At 44.1% G+C, this 15,330-nt stretch overlaps 1 protein-coding gene across 2 annotated transcripts in view; it reads left to right on the forward strand.

Annotated features, from left to right (window-relative positions):
• LOC311128685 (protein C-mannosyl-transferase DPY19L3-like) overlaps window positions 1–15,330 on the forward strand; it is a 50,662-nt gene that overhangs the window by 11,785 nt on the left and 23,547 nt on the right. For both annotated transcript variants that reach the window (XM_084160896.1, XM_084160897.1), the window contains exon 3: window positions 5,338–5,465. In XM_084160896.1, the coding sequence (XP_084017022.1) occupies window positions 5,338–5,465 (128 nt within the window). The remainder of the gene's footprint in view (window positions 1–5,337; window positions 5,466–15,330) is intronic.

Consider the following 15,330-nt stretch of genomic DNA (forward strand, 5'->3'; position numbering starts at 1 on the left):
ACCTTGACTTTGTTGTCCTTAAACCATTTTGCCACAACTTTGGAAGTATGCTTGGGGTCATTGGCCATTTGGAAGACCCATTTGTGACCAAGCTTTAACTTCCTGACTGATGTCTTGAGATGTTGCTTCAATATATCCACATAATTTTCCTTCCTCATGATACCATCTATTTTGTGAAGTGCACCAGTCCCTCCTGCAGCAAAGCACCCCCACAGCATGATGCTGCCACCCCCGTGCTTCACGGTTGGGATGATGTTCTTCGGCTTGCAAGCAGCCCCCTTTTTCCTCCAAACATAACGATGGTCATTATGGCCAAACAGTTCTATTTTTGTTTCATCAGACCAGAGGACATTTCTCCAAAAAGTACGATCTTCATCCCGATGTGCAGTTGCAAACCGTAGTCTGGCTTTTATATGGAGGTTTTGGAGCAGTGGCTTCTTCCTTGCTGAGCGGCCTTTCAGGTTATGTCGATATAGGACTCGTTTTACTGTGGATATAGATACTTTTGTACCGGTTTCCTCCAGCATCTTCACAAGGTCCTTTGCTGTTGTTCTGGGATTGATTTGCACTTTTCGCACCAAAGTACGTTCATCTCTAGGAGACAGACCGCGTCTCCTTCCTGAGCGGTATGGCGGTTGCGTGGTCCCATGGTGTTTATACTTGCATACTATTGTTTGTACAGATGAACGTGGTACCTTCAGGCATTTGGAAATTGCTCCAAAGGATGAACTAGACTTGTGGAAGTCTACAATTTTTTATCTGAGGTCTTGGCTGATTTTCTTTTTTGATTTTCCCATGATGTCAATCAAAGAGGCACTGTGTTTGAAGGTAGGCCATGAAATACATCCACAGGTACACTTCCAATTGACTCAAATGATGTCAATTAGCCTATCAGAAGCTTCTAAAGCCATGACATCATTTTCTGGAATTTTCCAAGATGTTTAAAGGCACAGTCAACTTAGTGTATGTAAACTTCTGACCCATTGGAATTGTGATACAGTGAATTATAAGGAAAATAATCTCTCTGTAAACAATTGTTGGAAAAATTACTTGTGTCATGCACAAAGTAGATGTCCTAACCGACTTGCCAAAACTATAGTTTGTTAACAAGAAATGTGTGGAGTGGTTGAAAAACGAGTTTTAATGACTCCAACCTAAGTGTATGTAAACTTCCGACTTCAACTGTATATGTCATTTAGAAGCTGTGTGAATATAAAGTCACTGTAACTTTAGATGGCTGCACCAAACCATTTGGTCTAATTATTTCTCCATGGTTCTGACTTGACCTGCTCGTTGCACATTGCCTTGTATCAATCTGTGCGTTCGATAATCCGGGTACAGGTATGGCCTACTTAATGATGATTGACGACCATTCGAACATTAATGCATTCATGATACCAGCTACTTTTGAACTGATTAGCCCTTACTGTAAAATTCTAAATAATATGGGGGACCACTCAGATGCCCCTCCCCCAACCCGGTGGCTGGTTGAGGGAGTGCCAGGCAAGACTCATAAGTCTAAGATGCAGTGCATGCAAGACAAGTTCAAGCGCACAGTTGCCAAACCTCAAGAAAACATGTCTAGACGTACCCTTAGGCTTTAGGGTCCATAGCAACATTGTAGAGCAACAGAAACAAGACAAAGTACTGGGCCCTCTGTATCAACAGGCCCTAGTGAAGGAGCAGTCAGGCCAGGCTAAGGCTGAGAGTAGCACTTAGGAGGGTTACTACCTTCAGAATGGAGTGTTGTACCATCAGAAGGTTCGACCAGCAGTTGGCTGTCCCAGAAGAGGCCTGTGAGCTAGTACTTACCTTATGTCACTCCATCCCTTGGGAAAACCATCTGGGAAAGCACAAAACCACAGACTGTATCATGCGCCACTTCCACTGGCCAGGCCTATGGACTGACATTGCCGATTTCTGCAGGAGGTTCCAACAGACCTCAGCCAGAGGCCCAACCAAAGTAGTCTTGCATCCCTTACCTGTCATTGATGTAGCATTTAAGCGTATTGGAATGGACATTGTGGGTCAAGTGGAGAAGAGCAAGTCTGGGCACCGTTTCATACTTGTCATCATGACTATGCTACAAAGTACCCATAAGTTTCCCCCAAGAAGTTTTAACTGACCAAGCCTCGAACTTCATGTCCAAACTGCTGAAGCAAGTGTACCAACTACTGGGGATCAAGGGCCTATGAACGACTCGGTATCATCCACAGACTGACGATCCGACTGAGAGGTTTATTCAGAGCTTGAAACAGATGCTCCGTACGTTTGTCAATGAGACAGGCTCAGACTGGGATCAGTGGATCCCCTACCTTTTCTTTACATATTAAGACAGGCCTCTACTGGCTTCTCCCCTTTGAGTTGCTCTATAGCTATGATGTGCGATGACCCTGGACTCTGCTGAAAGAAACCTGGGGAGGAAACGAGCAGGTGAGAGTAGAGCCCCAAAATGTAATTTCCTATGTTGTGAAGATGAGAGAGGTTGGAGAAGATGAGCACTTTTGCCCATGAGCACATCCGCGCCAAAAGACCTGGAGTGACCAGTCAGTCAGAAGGTGCTCGTAATGCTCCCCACAGAAAACAGCAGTTTGCTTGCCAAATGGCAAGGCCTTTTGAGGTCACCCAAAAACTGGGGCCTTCCACGTATGAGAGCCACATCTGGAGAGGCACGCTCACACAGTGTCCTGCATGTGAATCTCAGGAAGGAGTGGTTTACAAGACCTGAAAAGCAGACAGATGGGAAACGTGTTAATAATCAGGGCAGTGGAGGATGAGGAGGATTTGGAAGAGCAATACTTACTTACCTGGTCAGACCCCCTCCAGCTCCATCTTCAGCAAGCCCAGGTGAGAGCCTTATGTGATCCAGTTATTTTCCAGTAAGTGCCCGGCACACAGACCTGGTGGATTACGACATAGTGCTGAAAGAAAATGCTCTTGCCAGACGCATGAGCTACTGTATCCCTGAAGTAGTGTAGTCCTGTGGTTCCAGTTCCGAAGGATGGCATTCTCAGGTTCTGTGTTGACTTCCACTACTTAAACTTAGTGTCCAAGTTTGACTTCTATCCAACCCCCCGCAATGACGACCTCATCGAATGCTTGGGTAAGGCAACCAAATTCCTGACAACCATTGACTTGTGTAAAGCTACTGGCAAGTTCCCTTGAGTTCCAGGCCCAGAGAACTGACAGCGTTCAGGACACCTGGGTCCTGTTCTATTTCACGAAAATGCCATTTGGATGTCACAGAGCTCCTGCAACCTTTCAGCAGCTCATCGATCAGGTACTATCCGGTCTGTCTGATTTTGCTTCTGCCTACCTCAATGATGTTGTCATCCACAGCTCCACCTGGGAAAAGCATCTGAAGGTGGTCTTTCAGCACATTCAGGCAGCCGGCCTCACCATCAACGCATCCAAATGTGCCTTTTCCAAGACTGAGTACCTTGGGTATGCGTTGGGAAATGCCATCCCTCTATTCACCGCGGGGGAACTCTTTTTACTTGAAGTGTTAAAATAGCAAAGTACTGCTAATGCTAAAATAACTTTATGTATTTAAAATCTGATCAGTACATTCACACTTTATATCATGATGATGTGTATCTAAAATAGATAATGGAGCTGGCCATTCCCCATATATTCTCTCTGTCAAACCCCTTCTTGTCAGTTGATTTATGTACACTAACGGTCAAAAGTTTTAGAATTTTTCCAGTTTTTATTGAAAGTCACACAGTTGTTAATGTCTTAATGTACTATGAAATTAAAACGTAGACCAAATAAACAATTAGAGACAAAAAAATAATGTAATCATTTTGTTTAACAAAATGTAATCTACATTTTTGACTCATCATAGCAGCCACCTTTTGCAGACATAACAGCCAAACACACTCGTGGTATTCTTTCTACAATGGAAATCAAAAATTGTTCGGAAAGTTCTTCCCAACACTGCAGAAGTTCCCATAAATGTGTTGCACTTGTAGGTTGCTTTGCTTTCACCCTTCAGCCCAGTTCATCCCAAACCAGCTCGATGTGGTTTAAGTCTGGAGACTGTGCTGGCCATTCCATGATTTGAAGCCTACCATCCTGTTCTTTTCTTCTAAGGTAGTTCTGACATAGCCTGGAGGTGTGTTTTGGGTCATTATCTTGCTGTAGGATGAACCCCTGACCAACTTTTCCATCTTAGCAATGGCTTTCTTACTGCCACTCCACCTGTCAAACCTGCAGCTCCATGTCTTCTCTTCACAGTTGAAACTGAGACTTGCTTACATCGACCAGTGTTAAGCTGTGCTTGAAGCCGTTGTCCTGTGAGCCGCCTATCACGCAAGCTGTTCACTCTCAGAAACTTGTCTTCTCATTCTGTTGTGGCTTTGGGTCTGCTAGACCTCTTCCTGTTGTTTCCTCCAGTTTCCAAGTGCCTTTTGAGGGTGTAGGAAAGCTGTACTCACTGACACCTTGGCTTTCTTTGCAATTTCTCTAAAGGAAAGACTGACACTTTTAAGGGTTATAATGGTCTGTCTTCCTTTGTTAATTGCCTTTTTCTCGCCATTATGATAGCAATATACTACTTCCTGCAGTACAATACTGTCCAGATAATGCTTAAGAGGGTGTAGTAACACAGTCTGTTCCAACACTGCTTTTATACAGACAGAGGGTTTGAAAGTAATCAACAACAGTTGGGACACCTGTAGGAATTGTTAGCGTCAACTTTCAAGGCTTAATTAACTTCCATTGCTGCAGAACAGCTGTAAGTTGTTAACCCATTACTTGTTCCCTGAAAAAGGCATTTTTTTATAACTCTGAAATGTACATTATCATTCAGTTTTTGCTAGCCACATTTTTTTTTTTTTTTTTTTTTACATCTGGCATTTTACCGCTTACCTTTGTACCATTTCAGGTTATTCACTGGACTTGAACTGCTTAAATTTCAATAAAAACTGGAAAAATGGGGGTGTTCTAAAACTTTTGACCGGTGGTGTACGTTCTGTTCCTGCACCTTAGATTTGTTCTTTTAAAAAATTGAGACATTAGGACAGTCTGTTTTTCATTTCAGTTAATTTATCAATTTTGTCTATTTTAAATCACTTTGGTTTATTTTCTCTTGTCATTTGTATTTAGCAAATTTGAGAAATGAAATCCCTACATTTTTTGCACCCTATCTCAGTATCTCTCGTTGCCTCCTCGGTAATCCCTAACCCCCTGTTAGGCATGGTGTCACATTGATCAACGTAACATGCTTATAATTGCCTCATATTGCATACATACGAGAACCTTGTTTAGAGAAAGGTGTATAGGCTATCAATGGAGACATTAATATTGTTTTGTGTTATGCTATTCTCTCTTCAGGCGTATGGACATGGAGGACAGTGCTATGGGTTGCCATAGGTTGGATTGTGGGAATTAGTCTTGGCATGCTGTGCTGCATCTATGTGGCTACTCTCCATGAAAATGACCTGTGGTTTTCCAACATTAAGGTGAGAATCTCCAAAGATTACCCCAAATATGGCCTCATTGTATGACCATTGTTACTTGACTGTCCTGCACCCCACCCCGCATCAAGTTCACGTTGGAATCATATAGTCAAGTTGTTGCCAATAATGAATTGGGTTTAGACGGTAAGATCTTCATGAAGTGTAATTTATATCATGAGTTATGATCTATTTCCATTGTTGGATTTCCTAATGTCATAAACACCTCAAGCTGGAACAGTCTCCCCATGTCTCTCACATAGGATTGTTTTTCACACCTTTATAACCAAAGTCCTGAAATTCAAGCCAATGGTTGTTACCACATCCACCCGGAGCCTTCCAAAACAGTATAAAAGAACATATGATTCTGCCCAAAAATATTATGTAATGTTCAATCTGACGCGAAGTGCCTTTCCCGTGGTCTGGGACGTCATTAAATGGACCACATTTTGAGCTTATTGTCAGGCCTCCCTCCTCAATAATTCCCAGGTGTTGATTTTGTCTGGAGCAGTGGTACTCAACAGGTTTTCCTCACAGTGCTCTCTTCTCACGGTGCTGTGTTTTGTCTTTGAGAGTCCAGGTGTATACCTCCCACACAAATGCACAGCGCAACTCAGCCCACACACGCATCCAAGCTGTGAATAATTTGCTAGTGTGTCATGGAAATCAAAGCGCACACCTAATTGAGCTAACCTGCATGGATGCACATATTTGATTCTATTGTTTCTTTGTCTTTGTGTTGTTTCCCCCTTCTCTGCCTCTGTCTCTCTGTGAACGTAGAGTAGGTAGACAGATGTTCTCATTTATAATAAATATGGGTCACTTTACAGAGCTGGCAGCAGGGACTCCCCTGTATTCAAACACCATGTGTTTATTTAACACAGTGTTCAAGAGAATGACATCACTGCACATTGTGAGCCCTTCAGTTTCCCAGAAAAGTGTGTGTGTGTCTGTGTGTGAGAGAAGCCTGATGCCTGTTAATGCTATTCTAGTCTTGGCTTTCCAAGATATATTAAATCCACACTGTGGAAAAAGCAACAACACTGAACAGCCTAGACGACTGTGGTATCCTATGACTACTGGTACTACCTTATATGATTCATGCTTTGTTCTGACCTCGGGTAGAGATGACCATGACTGGGATAAGCAATGCTCTCAGCACTAAGACATGATCCACGTTTTTCCTCTCCTTATGTTTCATCAGCTTTCCTCAGGAACAATGCCTCGACTGAATCAGGGTTTAGTGGGGACTAAGTGCAGTAAAACATGCTGAATATTAATTTCATTTTCTTGGAGTCAGTGGTGATTGGTTGTTGCAGTTAATCTATTGTGACTTCAGAAGGCTGCATGGGAGAACGCCGGCCATGTCTGCTCATTTTGAATGAGACCGACTTTAATGAATCCATATGTTTTTAAGCACCGTCCACATGTTCGGTCAGTTTTGGCTCAGCGTTGACTGAATGTTACGGTAGCGTTTCTGAAAGGCAGGCATGTCTTTTAGTTATTTCCTATGGGACATCGCTGTTCACAAGGAGGCAGCTGTATCCGGGCCTACTAAATTCATCACGTGTAAAGTAATGTCCATGACAGTTATAGCACCTACCGGAGCTATAGCTTATTTCAGACCACTTCTCTCTCACTCCACTTTTAGAAATATATAAGCGGTCTGACAAACGGTCTCAACATTTTCCAAATGATGTTCTAGGCTTTCTTTCTACGGCTTTTTTCTTTCTCTCTTTTTTTTCTAGATGTGCCGAGAGGTCACCAGTTGTGGTTGTGAGCTGATTCGCCTTCCCTATCCGGCAATTTCAGTTGTCTTCCAGATCACGGACCGAGCTGGTCCCTCTGACGTGTTGGCTGCAGATTGTTTTGCTTTTTAATGGCCTTGTAAAACTAATGTGATTGCGTTCTTTTCTTTTTTTTATCAACTGGTTATTAGACAGAGATTGGGCAGTTAAACAGAGCGACTGGGAAAACAAACACAGTGAGAGAGAGGCCTGTTTTTCTCAGACTGTTTGCTGGACCATGAGAGGAGTGAGCTTGGGAGTAAGCCTTGGTCACATGGAGAGATTGTTATTATGACTCAAACTGGGTACTTTCTCATCAGTGGGTGACTACTGGATGTTAGAGGCAAGACGTGCATGAGTAACCCTGCATCCAGACATGGAAATACGCAAGAGAGGACTGAGCAAGCTGGAGAGTTACTGGGGCATCTCTCAGGATGATGTGTCTGCTGAAAGTTGCGGTGGAGCAAGAGGGGGTTTAAGGGTCAGTGAAAGTGAAGACTCTGGGAGAGATTCCCAGAATTGGTACCGTCTGAGCATTCCACCTCTGTGGCCTTGGCAGTCTGTTGTCATACCAGCAGGGTTGGTATTGGCTGTGCTTACTGGTCTGGCTCATGCCTGGTGTGTTTACTCCATACATGAGAACCTGCTGTGGTTCTCTCACCTCAAGGTAAGCTGTGCTCTGCTGATGTCATCAACCCTGACAGGGAGCCCGGTACACCCCTTTTGTTTAATGGGATGATGTTGCCTTTTCTGAAAAGTCCTTGCAATACAGGTTAATCTTCTTTAAAATATTCAACTTGTGACTTACCGTTCATTGAGAAGATAACCTTGGTTATCCCAGAACTAAAATCTTGTGTAATGTGGTTAGATGCTCGATTTGGTCAGATGCTCGACTACGGTACTATTTGTGATAATGCCCGAGAAGCCGGTGTTTGGAAGATATATTGGCACGGGTGTTGTTAGGCCCGAGACGAAGTCGAAGGCTGGCAAACCGTGCCAATATATCCTCCAAACACCGGCTTCGAGGGCATTATCACTTTTATACAACGGGTTACCAACATATTCAAATAATGATTTACATATTTTCATACTATTTAATCATTCCACAAGATATTGTCCCGACACAAATCTAGGGTTGCTACCCAATCCGGCTGGTCGTTTGTTCAATCGGTACCTACCTGGCGGCAGGTAGCTTAGTGGTTAAGAGCGTTGTGCCAGTAATCGAAAGGTCGCTGCTTCTAATCCCCGAGCCGACTAGGTGAAAAATCTGTCGATGTGCCCTTGAGCAAGGCACTTAACCCTAATTGCTCCTGTAAGTCGCTCTGGATAAGAGTGTCTGCTAAATGTAAATGGTTGGGTTGCCACACTGGCAGGCAACGTTCTTATCCCTTGCTTGCTAGCTAGCCAACTACGGCTAATTTACAATCACGTCAAACAGTGTAGCCAGAATAACAGCAAAGTAGCTGCATTTGCGTTTGTTTAAGCTGTTTTCTAGTGACATTTATTTGGATACACCCATAACAATGAGCTAATGATGCTTGATTTCGCCTGGCATAGAAAATGTGCTCTCTCGTCAGGACACTGTTGTTCAGAGGAGCTAGCCAACAGCACAGCTAACACAATTACTTCAAACTGAAGCTGGAAAGACAGCAAACTAGCTGCATTTCATTTCATTTGACCTGTTTTCTATTGATATTTCTTTGTATATATCCATAATCCATAAAGGGAAACCCAGCCGCGAGCTGCCCAGTGACGCGAGCCTACCAGACGAGCTTAATGCCATTTAATGCTCGCTTCGAGGGAAGCCACACTGAAGCATGCATGAGAGCACCAGCTGTTCCGGACGACTGTGTGATAACGCTCTCGGTAGTCGATGTGAGCAAGACCGCGGGGCCAGACGGATTACCAGGACGTGTACTCAAAGCATGCGCGGACCAACTAGCAAGTGTCTTCACTGACATTTTCAACCTCTCCGTGACCAAGTCTGTAATACCTACATGTTTCAAGCAGACCACCATAGTCCCTGTGGCCAAGGAAGCTAAGGTAACCTGCCTAAATGATTACCGCCCCGTAGCACTCACGTCGGTAGCCATGAAGTTCTTTGAATGGCTGGTCATGTCTCACATCAACAGCATCATCCCGGATACCCTAGACCCACTCCAATTCACATATCGCCCCAACAGATCCACAGATGACGCAATCTCAATCGCACTCCACACTACCCTTTCCCACCTGGACAAAAGGAACACCTATGTGAGAATGCTGTTCATTGACTACAGCTCAGCATTCAACACCATAGTGCCCACAAAGCTCATCACTAAGCTAAGGACCCTGGGACTGAACACCTCCCTCTGCAACTGGATCCTGGACTTCCTGACGGGCCGCCCCCAGGTGGTAAGGGTAGGCAACAACACGTCTGCCAAGCTGATCCTAAACACTGGGGCCCCTCAGGGGTGCGTGCTTAGTCCCCTCCTGTACTCCCTGTTCACCCACGACTGCGTGGCCAAACACGACTCTAACACCATCATTATGTTTGCTGATGACACAACAGTGGTAGGCCTGATCACCGACAACGATGAGACAGCCTATTGGGAGGAGGTCAGAGACGTGGCAGTGTGGTGCCAGGACAACAACCTCTCCCTCATTGTACGCAAGACAAATGAGCTGATCGTGGACTACAGGAAAAGGCGGGCTGAACAGGCCCCCATTAACATCGACAGGGCTGTAGTGGAGCGGGTAGAGATTTCAAGTTCCTTGATGTCCACATCACCAACAAACTATCATGGTCCAAACACACCGAGACAGTCGTGAAGAGGGCACGACAACACCTTTTCCCCCTCAGGAGACTGAAAAGATTTGGCATGGGTCCCCAGTTTCTCAAAAGGTTATACAGCTGCACCATCGAGAGCATCCTGACCAGTTGCATAACCGCCTGGTATGGAAACTGCTTGGCATCTGACCGTAAGGCGCTACAGATGGTAGTGCGTACAGCCCAGTACATCACTGGTGCCAAGCTTCCTGCCATCCAGGACCTATATACTAAGCGATGTCAGAGGAAAGGGCCAAAAAATTGTCAGACTCCAGTCACCCAAGTCATAGACTGTTCTCTCTGCTACCACACGGTAAGCGGTACCTGAGCGCCAAGTCTAGGACCAAAAGGCTCCTTAACAGCTTCTACCCCAAAGCCATAAGACTGCTGAACAATTAATCAAATGGCCATCCGGACTATTTACATTGACATTTCACGGTAAGGTCTACACCTGTTGTATTCGGCACGTGACAAATAAAGTTTGATTTTATTTAATCATGATGCTGATTCGTGATTTTGACTGGCTGAAAAAAGCTGCCTGCCTGTCTTTTATTTCTTTTATTTAACCATTATAACTAGGCTGTCTCATCCTGACTCCTGACACTTTCATTACTGTGTGACAGCTGGAGATCGAATTTGAATATTGAAACAATGTTGCAAATGTCGGCGAGACAGACAGCAAGGTTTATTAAAATCTCCGCTGTTGAAAACTAAATGTTAGTGTAAAAGAGTGGGGGAAAAAAGTATTTAGTCAGCCATCAATTGTGCAAGTTCTCCCACTTAAAAAGATGAGAGAGGCCTGTAATCTTCATCATAGGTACACGTCAACTATGACAGACAAATTGAGAAAAGAAATCCAGAAAATCACATTGTAGGATTTTTTATGAATTTATTTGCAAATTATGGTGGAAAATATGTATTTGGTCGCCTACAAACAAGCAAGATTTCTGGCTCTCACAGAACTGTAACTTCTTCTTTAAGAGGCTCCTCTGTCCTCCACTCGTTACCTGTATTAATGGCACCTGTTTGAACTTGTTATCAGTATAAAATACACCTGTCCACAACCTCAAACAGTCACACTCCAAACTCCACTATGGCCAAGACCAAAGAGCTGTCAAAGGACACCAGAAACAAAATTGTAGACCTGCACCAGACTGGGAAGACTGAATCTGCAATAGGTAAGCAGCTTGGTTTGAAGAAATCAACTGTGGGAGCAATTATTAGGAAATGGAAGACATACAAGACCACTGATAATCTCCCTCGATCTGGGGCTCCACGCAAGATCTCACCCCGTGGGGTCAAAATGATCACAAGAACGGTGAGCAAAAATCCCAGAACCACACGGGGGGACCTAGTGAATGACCTGCAGAGAGCTGGGACCAAAGTAACAAAGCCTACCATCAGTAACACACTACGCCGCCAGGGACTCAAATCCTGCAGTGCCAGACGTGTCCCCCTGCTTAAGCCAGTACATGTCCAGGCCCGTCTGAAGTTTGCTAGAGTGCATTTGGATGATCCAGAAGAGGATTGGGAGAATGTCATATGGTCAGATGAAACCAAAATAGAACTTTTTGGTAAAAACTCAACTCGTCGTGTTTGGAGGACAAAGAATGCTGAGTTGCATCCAAAGAACACCATACCTACTGTGAAGCATGGGGGTGGAAACATCATGCTTTGGGGCTGTTTTTCTGCAAAGGGACCAGGACGACTGATCCGTGTAAAGGAAATAATGAATGGGGCCATGTATCGTGAGATTTTGAGTGAAAACCTCCTTCCATCAGCAAGGGCATTGAAGATGAAACATGGCTGGGTCTTTCAGCATGACAATGATCCCAAACACACCGCCCGGGCAACGAAGGAGTGGCTTCGTAAGAAGCATTTCAAGGTCCTGGAGTGGCCTAGCCAGTCACCAGATCTCAACCCCATAGAAAATCTTTGGAGGGAGTTGAAAGTCCGTGTTGCCCAGCGACAGCCCCAAAACATCACTGCTCTAGAGGAGATCTGCATGGAGGAATGGGCCAAAATACCAGCAACAGTGTGTGAAAACCTTGTGAAGACTTACAGAAAATGTTTGACCTGTGTCATTGCCAACAAAGGGTATATAACAAAGTATTGAGAAACTTTTGTTATTGACCAAATACTTATTTTCCACCATAATTTGCAAATAAATTCATTAAAAATCCTACAATGTGATTTTCTGGAAAAAATAATCTCATTTTGTCTGTCATAGTTGACGTGTACCTATGATGAAAATTACAGGCCTCTCTGATCTTTTTAAGTGGGAGAACTTGCACAATTGGTGGCTGACTAAATACTGTTTCCCCCCACTGTATGTGAGATAATGTCTAGGTACTTTTTATAGTGGAGATCAAGTTCATAAATTGCCTGGCTGGGCTGATGAGGCAGTGGATTGCGCAGTCAGATGGAACATAGTAAATAGGCTTTTTAACGTCATTCAGGATTAGACCCACCCGTTGTATAAATGTAGGTAATCTGTAGGCATGCTGGACCCTATTCCAACTAAATTACTAAAAGAGCTACTTCCTGTGCTTGGCCCTCCTATGTTGAACATAATAAATGGCTCCCTATCCACTGGATGTGTACCAAACTCACTAAAAGTGGCAGTAATAAAGCCTCTCTTGAAAAAGCCAAACCTTGACCCAGAAAAAGTTTTTATTTTATTATCGGCCTATATCGAATCTCCCATTCCTCTCATAAATGTTAGAAAAAGCAGTTGTGCAACAACTCACTGCCTTCCTGAAGACAAAACATTTAATACTAAACGCTTCAGTCTGGTTTTAGACCCCATCATAGCACTGAGACCGCACTCGTGAAGGTGGTAAATTACCTTTTAATGGCGTCAGACCATGGCTCTGCATCTGTCCTCGTGCTCCTAGACCTTAGTACTGCTTTTGACACCATCGATCATCACATTCTTTTGGAGAGATTGGAAACCTTAATTGGTCTACACGGACAAGTTCTTGCCTGGTTTAGATCTTATCTGTCTGAAAGATATCAGTTCGTCTCTGTGGATGGTTTGTCCTCTGACAAATCAATTGTAAGTTTCGGTGTTCCTCAAGATTCCATTTTAGGTGGGCCTCCCGAGTGGCGCAGTGGTCTAAGCTGTGCCACTAGAGATCCTGGTTCGAGTCCAGGCTCTGTCGTAGCCGGCCGCGACCGGGAGACCCATGGGGCGGCGCACAATTGGCCCAGCGTCGTCCAGGGTAGGGGAGGGTTTGGCAGGCAGGGATGTCCTTGTCCCATCGTGCTATAGCGACACCTGTGGCGGGCCGGGCACAGTGCACGCTGACTTGGTGGCCAGGTGTACGGTGTTTCCTCCGACACATTGGTGCGGCTGGCACTGTGTCAAGAAGCAGTGCGGCTCGGTTGGGTTGTGTTTCGGAGGACGCACGACTCTCGACCTTCACCTCTCCCGTGTCCATACGGGGGTTGCAGCAATGGTACAGGGACTGTAACTATTACCAGTTGGGGTGAAAAAGGGGGTAAAATACCCCCACCAAAAAATATATTCCATTTTAGGACCACTATTGTTTTCACTATATATTTTACCTCTTGGTGATGTCATTCAGAAACACAATGTTAACTTTCATTGCTATGCGGACAACACACAGCTCTACATTTCACTCTTCTGCCTGCGGCTATGGAACCCTGACCTGTTCACTGGACGTGCTACCTTGTCCCAGACCTGCTGTTTTCAACTCTCTCTCTATTTCAACTCCTGATGTACTGACCTGTTGCAACCGCTACAACCACTGTGATTATTATTTGACCCTGCTGGTCATCTATGAACGTTTGAAAATCTTGGAGAAAAATCTGGCCTTAATGGCCATGTACTGTTATAATCTCCACCCGGCACAGCCAGAAGGGGACTGGCCACCCCTCAGAGCCTGATTCCTCTCTAGGTTTCTTCCTAGGTTTCTGCCTTTCTAGGGAATTTTTCCTAGCCACCGCGCTTCTACATCTGCATTGCTTGCTGTTTGGGGTTTTAGGCTGGGTTTCTGTATAGCACTTTGTGACATCTGCTGATGTAAAAAGGGATTTATAAATACAATTTGATTGATTGTCCACGAGAGATTATTGGGAAGATAGCAGGGGTTGTATTGCGGTGAAATTATTTTGGTGTTTTTCTTTTTTTAATTCTATAATGAAGTTATAAAAAGGTGTAATCTCTTTTATACTCTTCTGATGTGCATCCATTTGCAGGCCTCCTACTATCTGTCATTTCCCAAAGGACATCTAATGTTGTGTATCCAGCACAATGTCTCAGGGGAGGACGTTATATTTCACTTTCCCATTCTGAACCACGCATTTTTACTGCACCTGTCTATTATAGTCAACATGTTTATGGCCCAGACGATATTAACGGCTGTGCATGCATTAAACATACAGTTGAAGTCGGAAGTTTACATACACTTAGGTTGGAGTCATTAAAACTTGTTTTTCAACCACTCCACACATTTCATGTTAACAAACTATAGTTTTGGCAAGTCGGTTAGGACATCTACTTTGTGCATGACACAAGTAACTTTTCCAACAATTGTTTACAGAGAGATTATTTCACTTATAATTCACTGTATCACAATTCCAGTGGGTCAGAAGTTTACATACAGTAAGTTGACTGTGCCTTTTAAACAGCTTGGAAAATTCCAGAAAATGATGTCATGGCTTTAGAAGTTTCTGATAGGCTAATTGACATCATTTGAGTCAATTGGAGGTGTACCTGTGGATGTATTTCAAGACCTACCTTCAAACTCAGTGCCTCTTTGCTTGACATCATGGGAAAATCAAAAGAAATCAGCCAAGACCTCTGAAAAAAAATGGTAGACCTCCGCAAGTCTGGTTCATCCTTGGGAGTAATTTCCAAATGCCTGATGGTACCACGTTCATCTTTACAAACAATAGTACGCAAGTATAAACACAACATGGGACCACGCAGCAGTCATACCGCTCAGGAAGGAGACGCGTTCTGTCTCCTAGAGATAAACATACTTTGGTGCGAAAAGTGCAAATCAATCCCAGAACAACAGCAAAGGACCTTGTGAAGATGCTGGAGGAAACAGGTACAAAAGTAACTATATCCACAGTAAAACAATTCCTATATCAACATAACCTGAAAGGCCGCTCAGCAAGGAAGAAGCCACTGCTCCAAAACCACCATAAAAAAAGCAACTGCACATGGGGACAGAGATCTTACTTTTTGGAGAAATGTCCTCTGGTCTGATGAAACAAAAATAGAATTGTTTGGCCATAATGA

This window comes from Coregonus lavaretus (genome assembly GCF_964263955.1).
Source record: "Coregonus lavaretus genome assembly, chromosome: 4".
NCBI classification, from domain to species: domain Eukaryota; kingdom Metazoa; phylum Chordata; class Actinopteri; order Salmoniformes; family Salmonidae; genus Coregonus; species Coregonus lavaretus.